Here is a 22,347-nt window from a genome sequence, read left to right on the forward strand (position 1 = left end):
GGAAAATACAGTAAAGAATGACTTTGACATTTCTGTTTCTTAATTATAAAAAAACTGGATACAATGCCAAGCATTTTAGTTATTTCCAATTCTTTTTTAAAAGAAAATTTATTTGTACCACAGAACAGTTGTACGTTTAGACATTTTAAAATAATGTGCAACGATTTTAATTGTGAATTTTAATTGTTTTTTGCTTTTATGGGGTAATTACCTACTAAGTGAAAACTATTTAATCTAAGATATAAATTTTTTATGAGAATTATAATCGGTAATCGGTTGTCATATTAATTTTTTATCATAATGATATATACTTGGGGATTGAATAGAATTTTTTGTCACAATATATTATTAAATCTTATTTTATCAATATTTTGATGTTTCAAAAAATATTCTGTGGTCGTAACATTTGGATTCTTCTTTTTTACTCTATCTGTGACAGCAAAAGTCTCTGTTGTCAATGTCATAATAATTCAGAAGAGAAAATAATGGCCGGGGAAGTGGAACTAGCAAAAACTGCCGCTCCAGGCGGTGATACTATTTTCGGGAAGATTCTACGGAAAGAAATTCCCGCTAAGTTCGTCTATGAAGATGACCAGGTAAGAAAAATGCTTCATTTATGGAGTCTACGGACCATGCTACGGACTATACTCGCCAACCATAATAATTATGATGAGAACTCGTGTACTTTATGTTGGTTCAAGCCGGTTCTTTTTTATCATGTTATATTCTAAATGAAAGCAGCGGTAGGTGATTATAATACATGTATAATATGTATATTATGCTATATTTGTTGAAATAAGAATTCGTATAAATTATGATAAGGCATCGATAAAGACTATTAAATTCTAATTGGAATTTACGAAATAATTAAATATCATGAATTCATGAGCGTTATACGATCCGTAATTTTGTACAATGTACTTAATTTAGGTTCAACATTAAAAATGATGAAAAATGAAAATAATATGATTGAAAATAAATCAATATACATGTATTGTCGTTAACAGTAACTTTCGTTGGAAACCTAATTAATAATTGCTGTATTCAAATATATTATTTATAATATTGTTACAGTGTGTAGCGTTCCATGATGTGAACCCACAAGCACCAACCCACATCCTGGTGATCCCTCGGAAACCCATCCCGCAGCTATCCAAGGCTGAGGATGGTGATGAACAGCTTCTTGGTAAGTTCTATCTATTTATGAAAGTACTTACTAGATTTACGCCCGCGGCTTCGCCCGCGTTTTCAAAGGAAAACCCGCATAGTTCCCGTTCCCGTGGGATTTCCGGGATAAAACCTATCCTATGTGTTAATCCAAGTTACCCTCTATATGTGTGCTAAATTTCATTGTAATCGGTTCAGTAGTTTTTACGTGATAGAGTAACAAACATCCATACATCCATACAAACTTTCGCCTTTATAATAGTATTAAGATTAAGATCTAAATGTGTTGTGTAAAGGTGTGAAAATGTAATTAACAGAATCATATTTATTTAGTGTGTGTTCTGAAGTAATAATATTACATATAGTTTATATTTCTTACCTTTTAAAATTGAAATATTTTTCAAGTAAAAATATTAATCAACATGCTTTATTTAGCTTCACTTGTATGTTACTTTGTAACAAACCCCTTTAGACTCGATTTTAAATTAAACACACAGATTTAATTCAAATGTTGTACACTTATCAACGATCAATGACAATACAATAATTTCACGAGTTTAAGCATTTTTTTAACTATATTATTTGTTTTCAGGTCATCTCCTAACCGCCGCTCGTAAAATAGCAGCTCTGGAAGGTCTAGACAAATCTGGTTTCCGTTTGGTCATCAATGATGGGCAGAATGGAGCTCAGAGCGTCTACCATCTTCATATTCATATTCTAGGCGGTAGGCAAATGCAATGGCCGCCTGGTTAAGTTGTAGTCTGTGATGAATAAATGTTTACGGTTATCTGTGGTGTTTTATTTATTGGCGGGAAAATTTATTTGACAGTTGACATTACTTCTTATGATTAGCTATAGATGAAAATTAACTAATTAGAAAAAAATGATCTTTAACAACAAATATCACTTTTTAATTGAGTGTAAACTGGTTAATTTATATGTAAAAATAAACAGTCGAAAATATATACATTTACTTATATCTAAAAAAGATTGTAAATATCAATTACCGTGAAACCTGCTTACTTTGCCACTTTTTCATGTGTCAAAAAGTTTGATTCGCTTTAAAAAAATATAATTGTATGAAAACGTAATGAGTAACCTGCACCTAGACGTAGTAAATTTCATGTAAATTTACATTATTACTAAATATCTATTTTATTTTTGTAAATTATAATATTTTAAGCATAAAAACAATTATGGCAAAGTTAGCTGTCACTTCTGGTAAATTTGCCATATGAAAGAAAAAATGAAATTTTTGGAGTTTATGAGGTTAAAAAGTAATATATTTGCACTCTTCCTAGGTATATCCCGTAAAATAAAGTAAAAACTTTATATTATTTAGCACTGGTAATTTAACTCTCTAAGAAGGTGGCAAATTCACCAACCTTTCCAAAATATTTCCTATATATGAAGAAGTTAGGGTTAGGGTTGTCAAATAAAAATGTTTTCGTAGTAGGAACAATTTAGTAAAAGTAAAAAAAAAACATAATCAAGGAGAGTTAGGAGGATTAGGAACCAATCCAATCAAGTTTTAAAATCCGTTTGTACACATTATTTCCTATTAGCTGTACTTTATGTGTCTCTATTTCTTTTGTGTGTGCAATAAATAATTAAATAAATAAATACCTTTTGTAAAACAACTTCATCTTAGCACATGCACTGTGTATTTCATACCTGGCTACCTAACTATTTATATTTTTTTTTTCACCAGTCAGTAGGTACTTACAATGACAATTTAATTAAAATATTCATCAGAAATTATGTGGCAGCCCTAACCTCCAACAAAACATGGCAAAGTCACCATCACAGACGTTGTGATTGGGGTTGTTGAATTTACCAATACCAATTGCGAAGTAAAGGTAGCTTGTAGCACAGTAAATCAGCTTTTATTTAGCTAAAGAGCATTATGTTAACATAATATCAAAAAAATACTTACGTAGGCAATGCTTTTCCCGTTTGTTTTTGTAAAAGTTCCGGAGCACTAAGTTTCATACCGCCAACATTCGAAAAAAGTAACCGCCGAAAATGACATCTCAAAAACAAGCTGGGCTGCCACATCTCATTCGGTGTTGCCATTTAACTCATAAATTTTACTATAAAGGCATGCATACATGACAAAAAACTGATATTAAGATGTGACTACACTTTTTCCCTCAGAAGTTGGCTATGGCAAAGTCTGCAACCGTTGGCAAAGCTAGCAGGTTTTACCGGTACCTACAATAAAGGATGTTTATAATATTTATACATATACCTATAACTTGATAAAATACATTGAGCTATTATTACTATGTAGAAATAGAATCTCAATTCTCAATATTAAAATACAGAATAATATAAATCATAGTGGGATCATAGACAAATTGGGATAAAGAATATCAATAAAACAAAATCAAATGTATATTTATTATACTTTACAATATTATTTAATATTTACATTTGGCGGAAATGTTTGAATGAAATGCATTGAGTGTAAAACAAAGACAAAAACCAATAGGGTTATGGTGCATAGTGCATACACACGATCTATAATGTTTGACCATAAGGAAAATTAGAAAAATTGCAGATAAACTAACATTTATAGTGTACCTATGCAACAATTTTACTTGTAAAAAAAATTAATAGCTAAGCTGCCTATTTATTGCATGTCATGGTAACACATAGGCCACTTATATATCAAGGAATCCTTTGAAATGTCTTATATATTTTTGGATAGGTACGTAGAAATTAAATGGGTAAATACTATAGGTGTTTTACTATATAATATTATTAATATATTGCTATAAATGAGATAAAATATTGCTTTTGTTTATTATATTAGGAGTATTATGTATGTCTTGTAAAGATTCAATATTAATGACCGTGTGCCGTCACCACAATGAAAAAATAATTAACGTTAAGTACATACTAGAATAAAAAAGAAAAAACATATTTGTACTAAAATAAATTACAACAAAAAATACACAATAAATATTTCTAAAATTAACACTAAGTATATTATTATGAATGTCTTTGCTTGTTGATTTAAAAAAAGACCTTCGTCATGGCCAGCTGCATTTTAAATTTTCACTTTATTAAAAATATTATTTCCTTGTTTAAAACGGTTGTAGTATTATAGGTAACTACACTACATACATAGTTTAAAACAAAGTCGCTTCCCGCTGTCTGTTCCTATGTATGCTTAGATCTTTAAAACGATGCAACGGATTTTGATGCGTTTTAATAGTTCAAGAGGAAGGTTTTAGAATATAATTTGTTAACTTTAAAACAACTTGAGCGAAGGCGGAAAGTAAGACTACCTATATAGAATTTTACATATAAAACATGCAGGTCAGTATTTAAGAGAAATTAACAGAAATATTATATTATCGCAGTTGTAATTATTATTTATTATCTATTCCATTACCTAAAAACTGGTGTCATAAAGCGCATTACAATATTGTATTATAATATATTAATATAATGTTTAAAAAATCAATTCTCTTGGTTTAAAGATGCAATTATTTATATATTATGTTTTTTCTATAATATAATATGTGACTTATATACAATGCAAATCACAGTCTTTAATTTTATATTACTTATATATTAGTATATTATGTTGAAAAAATTATGCTAAAAGTGGAAATTGCCGAAATATAACTATCTAAAATGCATGTATTTTTGTATTGGCCTTCTCTTTCGCTTATACAAAAAGTCCCTGTGCTAGAGCGAGACAGATATATTATTCAGAGACAATTGATAATGCATATGAGAAAAATTTGTGATGTGACCCATGGAATGAAAGTTCAAATTGTTTTACATATGCATGGTTAATCAGAAAATACAATACAATAGTATTTTTTTGTTTATGTACAATATTTTTTGTATTATTTTAACCTTCTAAATTTATAATAACTTATAACACGTCTCAAATTAAAACATGTGAACTTAAGCTTCACTTAATAAAGTAAACTTTTTGTGTCAACCCAACTAACAAGCAATCTATCTCGCTCTAACATGAGACTTTTCCGTGTGCTAGAAAGAGAAAGCATTATAGAAAAAAACTTACTATATAATATATATGTATATTATATATTTGTAGATATATATCGGCAAATACTGGAAAAGATGATCGGTCCCACGGTCCCCTTGCCCCTGGTCATAAAGCCCTTTCAAAATGCTCCTAGGGCATTTTAAATGTTACGCACACAATTCGTTCCTCAAAAGGGCTTTTCTATTACTATTCCTCAATCTCAAATATGGTCATCCGTTTACAAACATTATACATAACATACATAAAAACAATTTAATTTGGCCAATCATTTCTCTACAAATTTTATAAATATCAACGAATAATTTCTTTACTAATTTTACCACTAATAGACTGGGGTAGAAGCCTTTGAAAATAATGAAAAGATAAAAAAAATCGCAGTCGGATGAAACCCATTAGAAAAGGAGGGGAATATGATAAAAATGTAAGGAAAAATAAATTACGGTCAATCCGAGTTCGGGAAGCGGGAGGGGGGAGCTTTAAAGAGAAAAAAATGGTTTCTCTCGATTTCCGACAAAACTACAAGTCCTATAGAAAAAAGTTCAATGGCAAAATTGTAGGTAATTAAAAGTTCTACAACTTTTGTATTCACAATTTTTTCACATAACCTAAAAATTTAGGTGAAAAATTCAAAAAACCAAGTTTTTGGTCTTTTATTTCTATCTACTTCAAAATTTATTTTTTTTCAACGAAATTTGGTGGAAACTTACTTTATTATGTCCCAAATACACTGTAATTTATTTGATTGAAAATATTTATTTTTTCGCCTTATTTTGAATTAATACCAAAAAAAACAACCTAATTTTCAATCGAAAAGTCACCCGTCAAAATATCAGCTTTTTTCAAAAACTTGGGGTGCCTTTTATTTATTGAAATCTCTACTTTCATATGGTGTAAAAAAAATAAACACCACCATAGTAAATATTCTCAGGAAATGCATACAAACAGTCTGAAAATTAGCTTTTACTAAATCAGGCACACTTCTTGAACTCTATATCTTCTCTTGTATCGGCTTTTCGGTAATATTTCAAAAGAAAAATAATTATCTGTTCTAAGTTTAATATTTTACAGCATATTCAAAAGCAAAATGATGTCGATAAAAACATTTCAGGTAGTTCGAGAAGTGTGTCTGATTTAGTAAAAGCTAATTTTCAGACTGTTTGTATGCATTTCCTGAGAACATTTACTATGGTGGTGTTTATTTTTTTTACATCATATGAAAGTAGAGATTTCAATGAATAAAAGGCACCCCAAGTTTTTGAAAAAAGCTGATATTTTGACGGGTGACTTTTCGATTGAAAATTAGGTTGTTTTTTTGGTATTAATTCAAAATAAGGCGAAAAAATAAATATTTTCAATCAAATAAATTACAGTGTATTTGGGACATAATAAAGTAAGTTTCCACCAAATTTCGTTGAAAAAAAAAAATTTTGACGTAGATAGAAATAAAAGACCAAAAACTTGGTTTTTTGAATTTTTCACCTAAATTTTTAGGTTATGTGAAAAAATTGTGAATACAAAAGTTGTAGAACTTTTAATTACCTACAACTTTGCCATTGAACTTTTTTCTATAGGACTTGTAGTTTTGTCGGAAATCGAGAGAAACCATTTTTTTCTCTTAAAAGCTCCCCCCTCCCGCTTCCCGAACTCGGTTTGACCGTAATTTATTTTTCCTTACATTTTTATCATATTCCCCTCCTTTTCTAATGGGTTTCATCCGACTGCGATTTTTTTTTGTTTCAAAAATTATCTACTCTAGTCTATAACAATCAAACACATACTATATATTCGAAAAAGATTCCATCTCCAAGAAAAAAAAAACAACACAAAAACGAAAACAAATCTGTACATTTCAGTCTACCCTCAAATATTGCTATATTTTTTTACCCCCACTTGGGGTCATATTTGACCCATTCGTAATTTGGCGCAAGGTAAACCCTTCGACCCTTTATATAACACGTTACTATACCTCTGTATGCTGTACGGGGAATTCCACTCTGTAGAAAGAAAACATATATTATAAAAAAATAAATAAATATTTCGGGACTATATTCACACACGGCACGATCTGATCCCATAGTAAGCTTTCGCTTGGGTTATGACAACCAGATGGCTGATAAACATACGTTTATATAATCTTATATATAAAAATGAATCGCAAAATGTGTTGGTAAGCGCATAACTCGAGAACGGCTGAACCGATTTCGATAATTCTTTTTTTATTATATTCCTTGAAGTACGAGGATGGTTTTTATGTAGAGAAAACGTAAATATGTACCACGGGCGAAGCCGGGGCGGACCGCTAGTTTTAAATAAATACTTATATAGATAATTAACACCCAGACACAGAGCAAACATCTATGTTCATCACACAAATATTTGCCCCGGGTGGGAATCGAACCCACGACCAATGACTTGAACAGGCAGGGTCACTACCAACCAAGCCAACCGGCCAGTCGTATATTATAATCTATATATGTACATATAAAAAAGAGCTGTGTGCCGAGGACACGTTTCAGAAGTGAAACTTTAGCAAGATTCAAAGATACCAAAATCGTCGCCTTGACCATGACGTGACGGTATTGCCATGTCGCGACCTTGAATTATTACTCTCAACGCGCGGAAAGAAGTTTCACTTCATATAAAAGTTTAACACTAGAAAACTAACGTCGACAAATATGAACACAAAGACTACTAGGATTAGAAACGTTCACTATATTTTTCCTATTTTTATAAATATAAGTAAGTAAGTGAAGTCCCATGTCCCCAAGTGGGGTAAGGGGCAGATGCATTATACATCTGTTTCACTGATCGATTTTCTTCGGGACAAGTAGGTGATCAGCCTTCTGTGTCCTGCCAGACCGAGACATTTTTCATTTCGTCTCCACCGGGAATCGAACCCAGGACCCCTCGGTTCTACGCTCAGGCGTCAACCACTATACCAAGGAGGCAGTTTATTTATAAATACTCACTCGAAAATCATCCATTAGACCCAACTTTTTAGCGGCTTTCTGATAAGTTTTCGCGTTAGAATAACCGACTCTGACCGGCCCTGTACCAATCCCTGTGATCACATCTTCAGCTGTTGATTCCGGGAGAGAATACACTAGCGACGTGAGATTGTCGTCGTATATGTCCTGGAAAAATAAAAAAAAAATATAAAAAATATTTTTTGAAAAATAATTACTTAATATGCGTTCAAATTTTCAGAATTTATCAAATTTATAGGGGACCAAATTGAAAGGCTGTCAAATAAAAAATAGATCATATACAGCCAAAAAATACAGACAAATTGAGAAACTCCTTTCTTTTTTTGAATCCTGAAGAAGAAGATAAGTGTAAGTGTATATGTAAAATATATACAAACACTTTCCGTAAGTATAGGATTATATATGAGCACAAGCGCGGAAAACTTGTGTAAAGTGTAGAAAATATTAAAATGAATCACCGTAATGTATGTAATGTCAAACACAAACCCAAGTATGCATCTGCGATCAGTTAGTTTATTTACCAAATTCGATATTTTTTTACGTTCATAATCAGTGCAAAACGTTAGTTTAGACAAAATAAATAAATATTAAAATATTAAACTTGGGACAGAATTGGGGTGCGAGGTTAATCCGGCTACACACGTACCTGATGTAGGGGCAATTTTGAAATTGGACCCTTAATTGTGATGTGTATAGGCAAACAGGGGCAATTTAGAGAACAGCTGAGATTGCTCCGATTGCCTTGCAACCGAGATTGTTCCAATATTGGCCTTAGTCAATTATAAAAAAAGACGGGTTGCACTGGGGGAGTGCCGGCAGAAGTGAAAACTTGATTATTAACGTTGAGCATGTTTGATATTTTGGAATGGTATCCGTCTTACGCTTTTTCGATCAGGTCACGTGTCCTGACGCGAGTTTAAGATTTTATACCCAATACAGAAAAAGTGCTCAACGCCGCTAAAGAAGTTTTCACTTCAATAAAATATAACTTGTACATAATATGACTTACCTTTATTAAATACGTGAGATTCAGTTTAGTGAATTCAACAAACTCCATATTCAACTGCATGTATCTTAAATGCAGGTCGAAGAATAGCCCCTTGCTTACTCCAACCTGTAAATTACGTAAACATATAAAAAATAAGTATAAATTTCACACCAACAACAATCCTTACAAATATTATAAATGCGAAAGTAACTCTGTCTGTCTGTCTGTTACTCAATCACGCCTAAACTACTGAACCAATTTGCATGAAATTTGGTATGGAGATAGTTTGATACCCGAGAAAGGACATAGGCTACCTTTTATTGCGAAATATGTACCACGGGCGAAGCCGGGGCGGACCACTAGTTTACAATAATAACAATTAATCTTTGATAGTTTGTCAAAAACGACTTTGACTCCTGTCAAACGTGACTTCAACCAAAGTCACGTAAATAATTACCTTTCCGAACGAATACGTTCTCGACACTTCGGGTCGTATGCACGCTCTACCCTGAGTGTTCTGTGGATCTCGCAGCCAATCGTCGAAAAATCTAGAAAAAAGGTTCATTTGTTGAGAAAATATTAATAAAAATAATATTTATATATCATTTGAATGCTAAATTGTTATCGAAAGTATAATATTTAAAAATACGGACACTTTTAATTCAAACTTTGCACACTTTTCAAGGATCGGTGACAATACAATAATTTCATGAGTTTAAGTGTGTTGTTTTAGATTTTTTTTAATGTGTTATGCTATAGATACAAAAACAACTTATATTCTAGTTTCTAAAGCTCACTTACGCTTGCGGCCACTTTGCCTCCAGCATATCCCAAGTTTCACTCCTCAAAACCCATCCTAACCCCGGAAAGAAGTCCGTCCTGTGCAATAGTTCGGGTCGAGAGAGATCTATCAGTTCCTTCTTGCCGTTGTCGTTCCACGCTGAAATGCACCTGGATGACGGGAGGTGAAGTTAAAGTGACGGAAGTTAAAGTGACGGGAGGCAAAGTGACGAGAGGTAAAGTGACGGGAGGCAAAGTGACGGGAGTTAAAGTGACGCGAGTTAAAGTGACGGAAGTTAAAGCGACGGGAGGTGAAGTGACGCAAGTTAAAGTGACGGAAGGTAAAGTGACGGGAGGTAGTGTCGGGAATTAAAGTGGCGGGAGTTATAGTGACGCGAGTTTAAGTGACGGAAGTTAAAGCAACGGGAGTTAATGTGGCGGGAGGTAAAGCGACAGGAGTTAATGTGGCGGGAGGTAAAGTGACGGAAGTTAAAGTGACGGGAATTAAAGTAACGGGAGCTAAAGTGACGCGAGTTAAAGTGACGGGAGTTAAAGTTAAAGTGGAACTAACTTACCATATACTAGGGTCTTTGAGCAGCAACGGGTATGTCCCTTGAAAATATTCAAAGAAGTCTGGAGAAATATCTAAGTCATCTGTAAAACAAAATAAAAAAAAAATATTTAAAAAGATATAAAATATTTATCAACTTTGGACTGTATTACACTTCAATAGAGTTCATTATATATTGCTAAGTGTCTTTAAAGAATAAATGAAACCCGTTTCGCGTTGTCAGGGCATCATGTGTGAACGGCTGAACCGATTTCGATAATTCTTTCTTTATTGTATTCCTTGAAGTACGAGGATGGTTCTTATGTAGAGGAAACGTTAATATGTACAGCGAAGACGGGGCGGACCGCTAGTAGGTAATAAAATCTATGAATTTTATTACCTACTAGGAACGATTTTGATGAAATTTGGCAGAGACAATCTTTAGACCCTGAGAAAGAACATAGGCTACCTTTTATTGCGAAATATGTACCACGGGCGAAGCCGGGGCGGACCGCTAGTTACAGATAAATACATAAGCTCTTTTTACACATGTTTTCCTTCAATAAAATTTTTATCCATTCAATATACATAATTCATAAATAAATATCTCGTTCATATAAATCTATGATATGATATCTATATGGAATGCAAATGATATGATATCTAATCATATCTTCTTCTCTTATATATAAAAATGAATCGCAAAATGTGTTGGTAAGCGTCGTCGTCGGCGTCGTCGTTGGTAAACTCGAGTACGGCTGAACCGATTTCGATAATTCTTTTTTTATTATATTCCTTGAACTACGAGGATGGTTCTTATGTAGAGAAAACGTAAATATTATGTACCACGGGCGAAGCCGGGGCGGACCGCTAGTATTATATAAATACATAAGCTTTCTTTCCAAACGTTTTAAATTTCAATTAGACTATATTTTTTTTTTGTATTGATAATAAGACTATCAACTGGTAGAGTCTGGCCAGCCAAAGCTGAACCCAGTGTTTTTTGTAGCGGCCACACTATGGAATGTCATCATGGCGTTTCTGCGTAGTTTGTTGTCAGTTTTGTTGAAAATGGTTCAAATCATTTACTTTAATAATGTTTAAATCTTGCTGTGTTGTGTACCTAATGTACCTATATAATATGATCACCTTTATGAATATCAAAAGTATCAAAATGTTTTTTTCTTACTAAAACCGATGTTACCAGGTCCATATTTTTTAAATTTGCCGCCCTTTACTGGGTTCAGCTTTGGCTGGCCAGACTCTAGAACCGATTTTGATTTTTACCCGACTGCCAAAGAAGGAGGGTAATGTTTTTCGAGTGTATGTAAGTATGTATGTATGTCTTTTCCTTTGTGACCACCTGTAGCCTAAACGGCTTGATGGATTTTGATGTATGAGGTATCGTTAGATTTGTCTTGATTACGGGAGTGTCATAGGATACATTTTATCCTAAAAGTCCCACGGGATAAAGACATAATAATATTTTTTTCTAAATTTCCCTTTAAAAAAATATGTATGCGGTATCATTAGATTCATTTCAATCACTCTTTTTTTAGTGTGCAGTCGGGTATTTTGTTTTTTTAATAATTTACTTGTAAAAATGTTGTCCCATAGCTGTGCACCCATAAATATTTTTTTCAACTCCAAAAAGTTTTTTGTAAAAAAATCTTTACAATATTTGTTAAAAAACCTACAGTGACAATTTGAAAGTGGAACTTTTATGGAACTTTTAAGTTCCATTTTTTTTTACAAAATTCGCAAAAAAATCTACAAAAAAAATATTTTTTTCAAACTTACCTTCCACGATAATCACAGCCTCGTGCCCCAAACTCCTGAATATATAATTCAACGCGAACTTATAGTGCCTCGCTATTTTATAATACCCCTTGAATTTAACTTTGGCCCTTGCCAAGGGTATCTCTGAAAGGTCTGGTTGTTTGACCACGGATATTGTGGGGTCCGAATCCGTGTATTTCTTTATCACTTGGTAGGTTGCGTTGTGACCGCAGTCCTGTGAACAAAAATATAAAAAAACAATGTATAAATAAGAATTGTTTTTAAGTGTTATTTCATAGTAACTTATTTAAATGTGGAACTTTTTTTTGCAAAATCTGAAATCTCTGGCATCGGGAGTTGCCGCTTAAGAAAAAGAAGAATTAGAACTTATTTTTTTCAAAAACAATAATCGAACGACACATTATTCTATTTTCCGCGACTGATTAAAAAACACACTAGCGGAATCTAGTTTTTTATTTTCTTAAAAAATACAATAAATATATCTCAAACAAACAGTTAAATTGATACAAACATATTGTAGAAAATAAGTAGTGTCTTATTTGTGACAGAGAAACGTTACAAATATACATCACAAAATTTTGTTACAACAATATTAGATGATATAATAAATATAAATTACTTATTTTTTATAATTAATTATAATAATTATAAAAAATTAATTATAATAAATATAAATTACTACATACCTGACTAACTATAATAGGGAATGTCTCCTTATTAGGTCTGAACTTGACTAGATTATCCAAACACCTCTTGACTGTTATTCTATCGCATGCTATTACTAAAACTGGCAGGATTGGATTTATTATACCTGTAACAAAATATGTATAAATAATATAAAATACTAACAGTCCGCTCCGGCTTCGCCTGTGGTATAAGTATATAGCATTCACATACATATCTAACAGTGACAGAATTTTAAAATTGATGCCAATCTCCCTAGATAAACGTGTTCAAACAAACAAATATACAAACTGCTTAATATTATTAGTATAGAAGTAGTTATATTACTTTCATGTAATACAACTTATTTAATTAAATGAAAAATATACAATGTCACTTTAAAATTAAGATGTATTCAGAATACAGTTTATAAGATACATATTTGCAAGTTTCTTGGAAGGAATTCTGAATATCAACTTCCTTTCTTTGTTCAGAATGGATAATATTTGTTTATATATATTCATACTTCAGTCTATGGTCTATTATCTAGATTCTATTCATAGACATAGACCAGGGCATAAACTATTGGCTAACCAAGCTGCTTAGGGTGATTTCCACCAATAATGTGCAAGCATGTGTAGCGAGCGACTGCCTCTTTGGTACAGTGGTTGACGCGTGAGCGTAACACCGAGGGGTCCTGGGTTTAATACCCGGTGGAGACGAAGAAAAAAAATGTCTCGGTCTGGCAGGACACAGAATGCTGATCACCTACTTGTCCCTAAAGAAAATCGATCAGTGAAACAGATGTATACATCTGCCCCTTACCCCACTAGGGGACATGGGACTTCACTATATGTGTAGCGAGGAATGTGTTTCTAAATATCCAATAGTATCGCTTCAAACTAAATGAAGTGATATGATTGGTTATTTAAAACATTCCTCGCTACACAAACTCGCACATTATTTGTGGAAATGCACCCTTATTCTATTAAAATGTATGCAAAAACAATAAACAAAAACAAAATTTATTCCTAACTCACAGAAGTAATTTTAATATATGAAAACTATTTGTGTTACAGGCATTGAGATAATATTAATAGGAGACGACACCGCCTACATCACTTATGTTCCACTCAACATACGTCATGTGACGTATGTTGAGCGGTATTTTTTAACGGTTTTAAAGTGAAACGCATCAAACATGCCTTCGTGTGTGTTACGACATTGCACAAATAATACAAATAATACGGAAAAGTGCAAGCAAGGAATAACTTTCATCGTTAAGTACCTAACTAAATAATAATTTTTAAAACTTAGTTACAGCAAAAAAATGGCGCACAGATTTTGTTCGTGGTGTCTCCTCCATACGTAGTAATATTATCTCAATGGTTACAGGCATAGACTAATACTTTAGATTCTATTAGTCCATGGTTACAGGTTAATTGTTAGAGTGTTAAGTAAACCTAGTTTCTTTATGTTTCTCTTAAATTACCCAGTTTACATGGAATATTCATCAATAGTACATATTTTATGTATTACAAGGGAAGAAGTAAAGAAAAAATGTCAAATATGTTATTCAATAAAAAAAAAACGTGTGTCACTCGGGGACTGCCGCGGAGCTATTGCATAGCATGCCTTCAAGCCACACCTCCGTTTCCGTCGGAGTGGGTAGCGTGAGGTTTTTTCGTTACGAAATTTCTCGATTCGGTCCTCGCGCTCAAGGCCCGCGATAGAAGCTATTCAATAGCTTAAAAAATTAACTTATTACTTATTACCTTGAAAAACAGTATTGTATGTATAAAATAATTTACAAAATATGTGATCTCCACTTCAGAGGTTCGAATGATTGTAATCATTGTGTAAATTCAGGTAAATATATAGAATTTATAATAATAGCATTCCTAGTTATTATTATGACGAGCACAAGCTATAATAAAACCAAATTATTTCAATAAACTTGCAAGCTATTATCTCTACTAATATTATAAAGCTGAAGAGTTAGTTTGATCACTTGCGGGCCTTGCAAATCGCGGGCCTTGAGCGCGGGGACCGAATCCAGAAATTCCGTATCGAAAAACCTCACGCTCCCCACTCTGACGGGCACGGAGGTGTGACTTGAAGGCATAGCATGCAATAGCTTTACCGCGGCAGTCCCCGAGTGCCTCACGTCTTTTTAATTCATTTATTTCAGGCAAAAAATGTAGTTACAGTTATTAAATACTAGATTTCCGCCCGCGTTTTCAAAGGAAAACCCGCATAGTTCCCGTTCCCGTGGGATTTTTGGAATAAAACCTATCTTATGTGTTAATCCAAGTTACCCTCTATATGTGTGCTACATTTCATTGTAATCAGTAGTATTTGCGTGAAAGAGTAACAAACACACACATATCCTCACAAACTTTTATAACACATTAAAGATAATACAAAATTTTGCTTATTCCTTATCATAGAAATAAATTATGTGTGTTATTTAATAGTTGGTCTGTGGCCAAAACTGCTGTATCATGTTTTGATAAGCTTCATATTAATTATCCATGTGTTAGATTAAAATATCAATAACAACATTATTGAATGATTTGGGATTGAATTTGATATTTTATGGCATTCAAATGTTTTATAAAGAATATAAAAAATTCGAACATGAGGCGGATTCCAACCCGCATCCTTTCATGCCAATCTGGGGTGGAAGCCTGACCAATTCGGCACCTGTGATTTGGAATTGTAATTGTATATTTCTTTTTATCTAGCTTTTTAAATTATTCAAATATTTTACCAATTATCAGAAATAATATTCTTGCACAATTTTTCATTAAAAAGTGAAGTCCCATGTCTCCAAGTGGGGTAAGGGGCAGATGCAGATTATACATCTGTTTCACTGATCGATTTTTCTTTAGGGACAAGTAGGTGATCAGCCTTCTGTGTCGCACCAGACCAAGACATTTTTTTTCTTCGTCTCCACCGGGAATCGAACCCAGGACGCTCACGTGTCAACCACTGTACCGAGGAGGCGGTCAATTTTTCATTACTCTGCTCCTATGATTTGTAGCATAATGATATATTGTAACCAATTGCCTTGTTAAAATAAATGATTTATTAAATTTACTTTTTCAAATAAAACCTGTAGTTTCCACGGGTTCACACAAAAATACAGTTCATTTTTATATTACAACTAGCGGTCCGCCCCGGCTTCGCCCGTGGTACATATGAAAAATAGATGTTGGCCGATTCTCAGACTTACCCGATATGCACAGAAAATTTCATGAGAATCGGTCCACCCGTTTCGGAGGAGTATGCAGACTAACATTGTGACACGAGAATTTTATATATAAGATAGATATAATTCACATGAATAATTGGTTTTGATAAATAATAGTTATTGAATAGGAAAGGCCGTGGCTTTTCCTGGTTATGTTAAATATTTTAAACAATGTTATCTATTTAATTTTAGTTAAGTGTTGAAATAACATGTGTCTATAGTTTTAACGTTAACAATATGAGGAAGTTAGTTTTAAAAAGTATTAATAAATTTTTTATAGATAAATAAAATTCCAATATTCCTACAGGCTATATTAAATAATATTATATGTTCACGAAATATCCTGTAAATATAATATGTACGTTTATTAAAAGATTTGTAGATGTGTGAAGGTAATTCATATCTATTGGATTAAAATATACTTACTCTGTGTTTCTAAGTTATTACTGTACAATTCCTTGGTTTTCTCATTCTGTTCACTTCTTATTAAATGCTGTTTAACTTTTTCTAACAACACACTACTGTCACTCAGTTCAACATCAAGTTTTGACTGTAAACTATCTAACTTTTTCTCCAAGTCGATGAAATTGTTTCGGCTATAAGAATTTGTGACTACGAAAAATGATAAATACGTGTATATAATCCATGCACCAGTCAGAGAGACGCCTATTATCATGAATCTACGCAAATTTACACGCATTTTGGCCACGTTTTGGGTCTAATTGGAACACCGCTATATAACCATTTCTACGTCTGTCGTTAGCTATGTGCAAATACGATGTGGTTAATGTAAAGTATCAACATTGCAACAGTTGATGCCGAGAAACCGAAACTCTTACATTTTGCACAACGAAATCATCACTTATGAATCGATTACAGTTCCACCCTAAACACGAATGTTGAAAAGTAAATTATGCAAACTGATAAAAAGTATAAACAGTTTTAGAATTCTTTTTAATGCCTAATCACAACAATCAATGGTGTCACAACTTAAAAATTACACGCCGTCAACATTTGGATTGGATCGGGAAATTATTGACAGTTGACATTGACGAATGAGAATTAGTTTTGTTCTGCAGAGCGCACACAAAAATATCCTTGCTGCTGCTTTTGTTCTTATTTTGAATGCTGTTTTTTTGAATCCCATATATTTTCATAACCTTATGTATATGAATAATAATCACATAATAACATTACTTAATAATATTATGTACATAGGTAATACTATTATCTTATCCTCGTGCCTATTTATATTAATATTGTGATAACTGATAATGGATTGCCGGCCATGATTACCAAAATCTCGCAATAAATCAAGTTTGCTAGTGATTAGATATCTATTATCTTAGATCATTAAGTAATGGATAACACTCGCAGGCGTTTCTCCTTTTGCCGAGGTATAAGATTATTCGAATCGAAAAATCTTATGCTTTCATAAAAACTTCTTAGTCCGGGATACATCGCCCATTTTTGCAAGTGATTACTATCAAGCTAATTTTTCGTGAGTAGCTTTATTTTGATGAGATGCCCAATAATTTCATGTACGAAACTCTCGATTGTGGTAGCTTACAGAGGTAACAAGGATAAAAATTTTTGATTTGACGGTTCTCAAATATTTATTACGCAATTTGTAGGACAATATGTCTGTTGAATTATATAAGTATTAAATAAGTGAAAATAAAAAAATCAGCTGGTTAGTAATCATTTATGATGACTTCGTTATCGATACACATTGGAAAGGGGGACTCTTTGATCAAACCATAGATTTTGTAGGACAAATATTTTTTCGAATAATTTAGATAATTATCTTGAGATTGAACCAAAAAAAACATTCAGTTAGTAATTAATATTTGAGAGCCATCAAATCAAAATATTTTATCCTTGTTTCCTCTGGTAGCTACCACAATCGAGAGTTTTTTACATGAAATTATTGGGCATCTCATCAAAATAAAGCTACTCACGAAAAATTAGCTTGATAGTAATCACTTGCAAAAATGGGCGATGTATCCCGGACTATCTTGCGTAATTGATTACAAACACTCTGCGTATTCGTAAAACATCGAAAGGACGTCTGCGAGTGCTCCGCTAAAAATGCCGTCAAGTCTTGCAGAGCAATAATTCAAAGTTCAAACATGTCGAATTTTAAAAAAGATGGAATAACCTTTCATTTGTGTATATTATTTTATTAAGCTATTGCATAGCTTCTATCGCGGGCCCTGAGCGCGGGGACCGAATCCAGGAATTCCGTAACGAAAAAACCTCACGCTCCCCACTCCGACGGGCGGGGAGGTGTGGCTTGAAGGCACGCTATGCAATAGCTTTACCGCGGCATCGGCAGTCCCCGAGTGCCACACGTCTTTTTTTTAATCATTAAGTAGGTACCTACCTACCTAATTGATGGAGCACGCTGGCAAATGTTCTAACTAAACTTTCTGCCGATTTTGGTGCGGGGAGTTAATGATCTAAGCTCAAACGTGTCCATTGAAAAGTTACATTTGGGGTTGCGTTTTTAGAGGACGCAATTTTATTTTTTTTTAATGTGTAAGGGGGGTCAGTGTGAAGCTATCACCAAGTTTGTGGGGTCGCCACCCTTGTCCCATGGCCGCCATCTTGAAAATAGCGGTAACCTCTAAAATTGCTCAAGAAAACGCAAGGTTAGACCTAAATAAAATAATAATAGTTTGAAAAAACTAAAAAACACGCTTTTTATAGAAAACCGAACTAAAAAATAGAAAATTTTATCAAATTAGTGTATTGTCATCGGTCCTCAATAAATCTACAAAGTTTGAACGAAATCTGGCCGTTTAAAGTGGGTCAAAATTGCGCCCAAAGAAGTCGGTTACAAACAAACAAACATACGGGTGAAGCTAATAGCGTGTAATAAAAAAAAAATGTAACATTTCAATGGACTATTTTTGTATTCTTCAAAAAATGTGGAACGCTTCACGATTTTGCGTGTCATCCTTGCGCAGGGGCCATGCTAATCTTCTCTGTATCGTTCCAATTTTAGTATATGTACTGCCGAAGCGAGTACACTAACCTTAGTTGAACATAATTATATATACTCATTGACTCAAAAAATATCAACAGCGCGATTCAGAATAATTTTCGAAAATATATTTTACATTGATGAAAGTTATATTAATTAGTTTTATCTTTTATTTTAAATATTTTACAACATGTGTTTTATCAATCAAACATTAAATTTATCTGTAAATATTATTTTTAAAGGAAAATATGTTTAAGCTGCCATCTATTGAGTGTTTGCAACATTACGTGCTCTCTGTATAATGCGATGAACACGCGATGATTAATACGGTTACTCATAAAAAAGAATAGAGGGCGCTTTAGAAGCATTTTTATAATGCTCTAAAGATTTTAGCTTTAGGCCTCTTTTCCATTACACGGTTGTTCAAACGTACGGTGTGTACGGTTGTGTGTGTGAAAAAACGTGCTAGCTTGTACATGATACGGCAAAATCACCGCGCGAGACATTGGTAAGTACGGGCTAGTAGCGCTTTTAACTCAGGCTGTGTAGGACGTGCTGCGTCATGAATTTTCTTACGAAAAAAAAATATTATAGTTGCTTATTACATATATAGGAAAAAGAAAATCGAAAAAAAAGGGAAGTAAGGTTTTGGATACATCCGATTCCACTTAAATCTTCAAATGTGGGCTGGAAATGAATAAATGTTTCTTTCCAGGAATCATATTTAAGCCGCTTATTTTTATAATCGTCGATGGTCTTATCCCATATTACAGGCCTTTCTTGAATCAACGTAATTAATAATTCTTGATTTATGTTCATTTTATAATAAAATCGCGAAACAGCGTATATAAGCGGTCACGAATCCGTGCGTACGTCCGGCACCGTCGACACACCCCGATAGACTGCCAAGTGCCATACAACACTGGTGAAAACTGAAAATCACGCCGTGCGTAGACGCGGCGCGCCGAGGGGCAGTCACGGCGCACGCGGCCGCGGCGCCGTGCCTTGGCGCCACCGTGCATGTCGACAAGCTCATATAATATAGTGACACAGATAGTGATCCATACCACACTGACGACCGTGCCTACACGCGGCGAATTAACCGTAGATTTTCACGGCGAGAAACCGTGTAATGGAAAAGAGGCCTTACGATAAAAATAAGTTGTGTTTGTACTTTGTATGAAAAAAATACACGGTGTCAGATTGCGTTGGAAATGGTAAACCATAAAATGTTATTTGCTGGACTGTGTCTATGTTACGATTTAAAACAAATTATTATCAATGAATTTTAACAGAATACATGATTGCTACACGAAAGCAAAAAAGGGTTGCAAATTCACTTAGGTACATAAAGAAGCGTTTGTCATCGAAGACGCGGCCATATACTATTCTATAATATTGTAACAACGAAACAAGTAAACAACTAACAAGAAACAAGAGATAAAAGTAAAGGTTATAATTTATATTATATTATCAATGTGATAACTGATACCTAATGATATTGAAACTAATTGTAAACATTCTGTATCTGTATACAATAAGTATCAATATGGCAGATTACCTAAACAAGAGAGATTTTTACAGGTTTTCATAGAAACTTGCAAGCGCCTGCGCTGCGTTCTGTCCGTGATTTAGAAAAACCTAACTGGTTTTTCTCAACTAGTTTTATTTATCCATAGTTCATACAAATTACAATACTAGGATAGTTTTTAACTTTTCATTTACCTATTATATTTTAATATAATTTACTTAATACATTAATAATATAGTAATTAATACCACAGATAATATGATACTTATTATAGGTACAACACCTACACTTTAACTTTCAATTTATTTATTTATTGATCATCAATTTGTGCTTACACTATGTGACTGAAATCACAGGAAAAAATATGCCTATAAATATTATAAAAAATTTGCAAATAATACACCCACGCGAGTAGGTAATGTTGTGGTTGTAACCAAGAGAACGAAATAGCGATATCTGCCTATTCAAGTCTCATTCATTTTGCATTCCGTGACATAGATATAACTTATATTGCAATTTGCAAACTGGATGCGTTACATTGTTGCGAATCTTTGCGACATGACAGCTTGTTTTCTTGAAAAACAAGATAACAAAAATATGTTTTTCTCTAATACTTACATTTTAAGATCAAAATTGGCCAAATCGTTTCAATTTTTACGAGTTTTTGTGAGATAAATGAATAGTAATTGGTGATAGCTTTAAGACAATAATTAACAGTTATCATTATGTACGTAAGTATATTAGGTACATACATGTTGTTGGTATATCACCCACTCAGCCTCCAAACTGTTCAAACAAACACACATTGCGTTTATAATATTTGTATCCATTAAATTATGTAAAAAGTAAAGACTATGCCTTAATTTATCCAGGACAAAAAATAGCCAATGTACTCAACTAGATTTTGAGTTCGTTAATGGTTCGTTACATACGAAAATACATATTTCTCCTCTTTAAAATGTAACTGATAGGTGTAAAGGCTTATTACACTACCCGATATGAAGGGCCCTGCATCAAGGGTGGGCGTGTTCCCTAGTTAGTGTGGCGCTTATTACACTTCTCTGCGAATTGGGCCCTAACTCAGTTTATACGCGAATGTCTAGAGAGATAAACGTATTGTTGCATTTTACATTATGCCGCCGTCAGTATCGAAACTTCAAAAAGTTGCTGTAGCAGTAGCAACCGTTGACGCAATAACAAATATTAAAAAAAGAAGAGAAAGATCTGGGTGAAAGAGTATTTGCGGTTACGTGAAAAGCTTTCAAATATGCAAATACTAAGCGTGCTTGAACCGGGAGTTTTAATGAATTAATTAGAGTAGGTGCAGAACAATTTGAACACTTGTTGAGTTTTAAAACAATTAAATAAACAATTGATTTAAACAATTCATGGCGGCGCGGTGTGATCACAAAAATTTGGAACTTCCCTTTTAAGTTATATAAACCTGTAGTAGGGAAGTTTGGTGACACCTTACATACAAAAGCAGCCACTCCACGCACTAGTCGCGCGGCAACTGAGCTCCCTAACCGCCCTAAACGTTATTACATTACCCAATCTGCAGGGCGCTTAGGGAGCTAGGCAGATCGGGCAGACCCGATCGCCC

General features: G+C 33.4%; 2 protein-coding genes and 1 non-coding gene across 3 annotated transcripts; 1 reads left to right on the forward strand and 2 right to left on the reverse strand.

Annotated features, from left to right (window-relative positions):
* Positions 1-433: 433 nt before the first annotated feature.
* Positions 434-1,954, forward strand: HINT1 (histidine triad nucleotide binding protein 1). Its single transcript, XM_090117606.1, has 3 exons — positions 434-596; positions 1,075-1,186; positions 1,760-1,954. Exons 1-3 carry the CDS (start codon positions 486-488, stop codon positions 1,918-1,920), a joined length of 384 nt encoding a protein of 127 aa, XP_089973732.1. The 5' UTR covers positions 434-485; the 3' UTR covers positions 1,921-1,954.
* A 3,410-nt stretch (positions 1,955-5,364) lies between these two features.
* Positions 5,365-17,231, reverse strand: Mgat1 (alpha-1,3-mannosyl-glycoprotein 2-beta-N-acetylglucosaminyltransferase). Its single transcript, XM_090117534.1, has 10 exons — positions 16,651-17,231; positions 12,992-13,116; positions 12,306-12,519; positions 10,531-10,609; positions 9,977-10,126; positions 9,633-9,723; positions 9,197-9,301; positions 8,170-8,334; positions 6,961-7,194; positions 5,365-5,523 (listed from the first exon to the last, which is right to left on the reverse strand). The coding sequence occupies exons 1-9, from the start codon at positions 16,922-16,924 to the stop codon at positions 7,081-7,083; spliced, it is 1,317 nt and encodes a 438-aa protein (XP_089973660.1). The 5' UTR covers positions 16,925-17,231; the 3' UTR covers positions 5,365-5,523; positions 6,961-7,080.
* Positions 17,232-19,151: 1,920 nt separating this feature from the next.
* LOC149896634 (U6 spliceosomal RNA) lies at positions 19,152-19,258 on the reverse strand. The gene has a single exon (XR_016458333.1). It is a non-coding gene; the product is annotated as a U6 spliceosomal RNA (small nuclear RNA).
* Between the last annotated feature and the right edge of the window lie 3,089 nt (positions 19,259-22,347).

The sequence above is a fragment of the Colias eurytheme genome, chromosome 28 (genome assembly GCF_061535395.1).
Source record: "Colias eurytheme isolate Ceu_HAF_F1 chromosome 28, ilColEury1 Martin Lab GWU primary, whole genome shotgun sequence".
Lineage (NCBI taxonomy): Eukaryota > Metazoa > Arthropoda > Insecta > Lepidoptera > Pieridae > Colias > Colias eurytheme.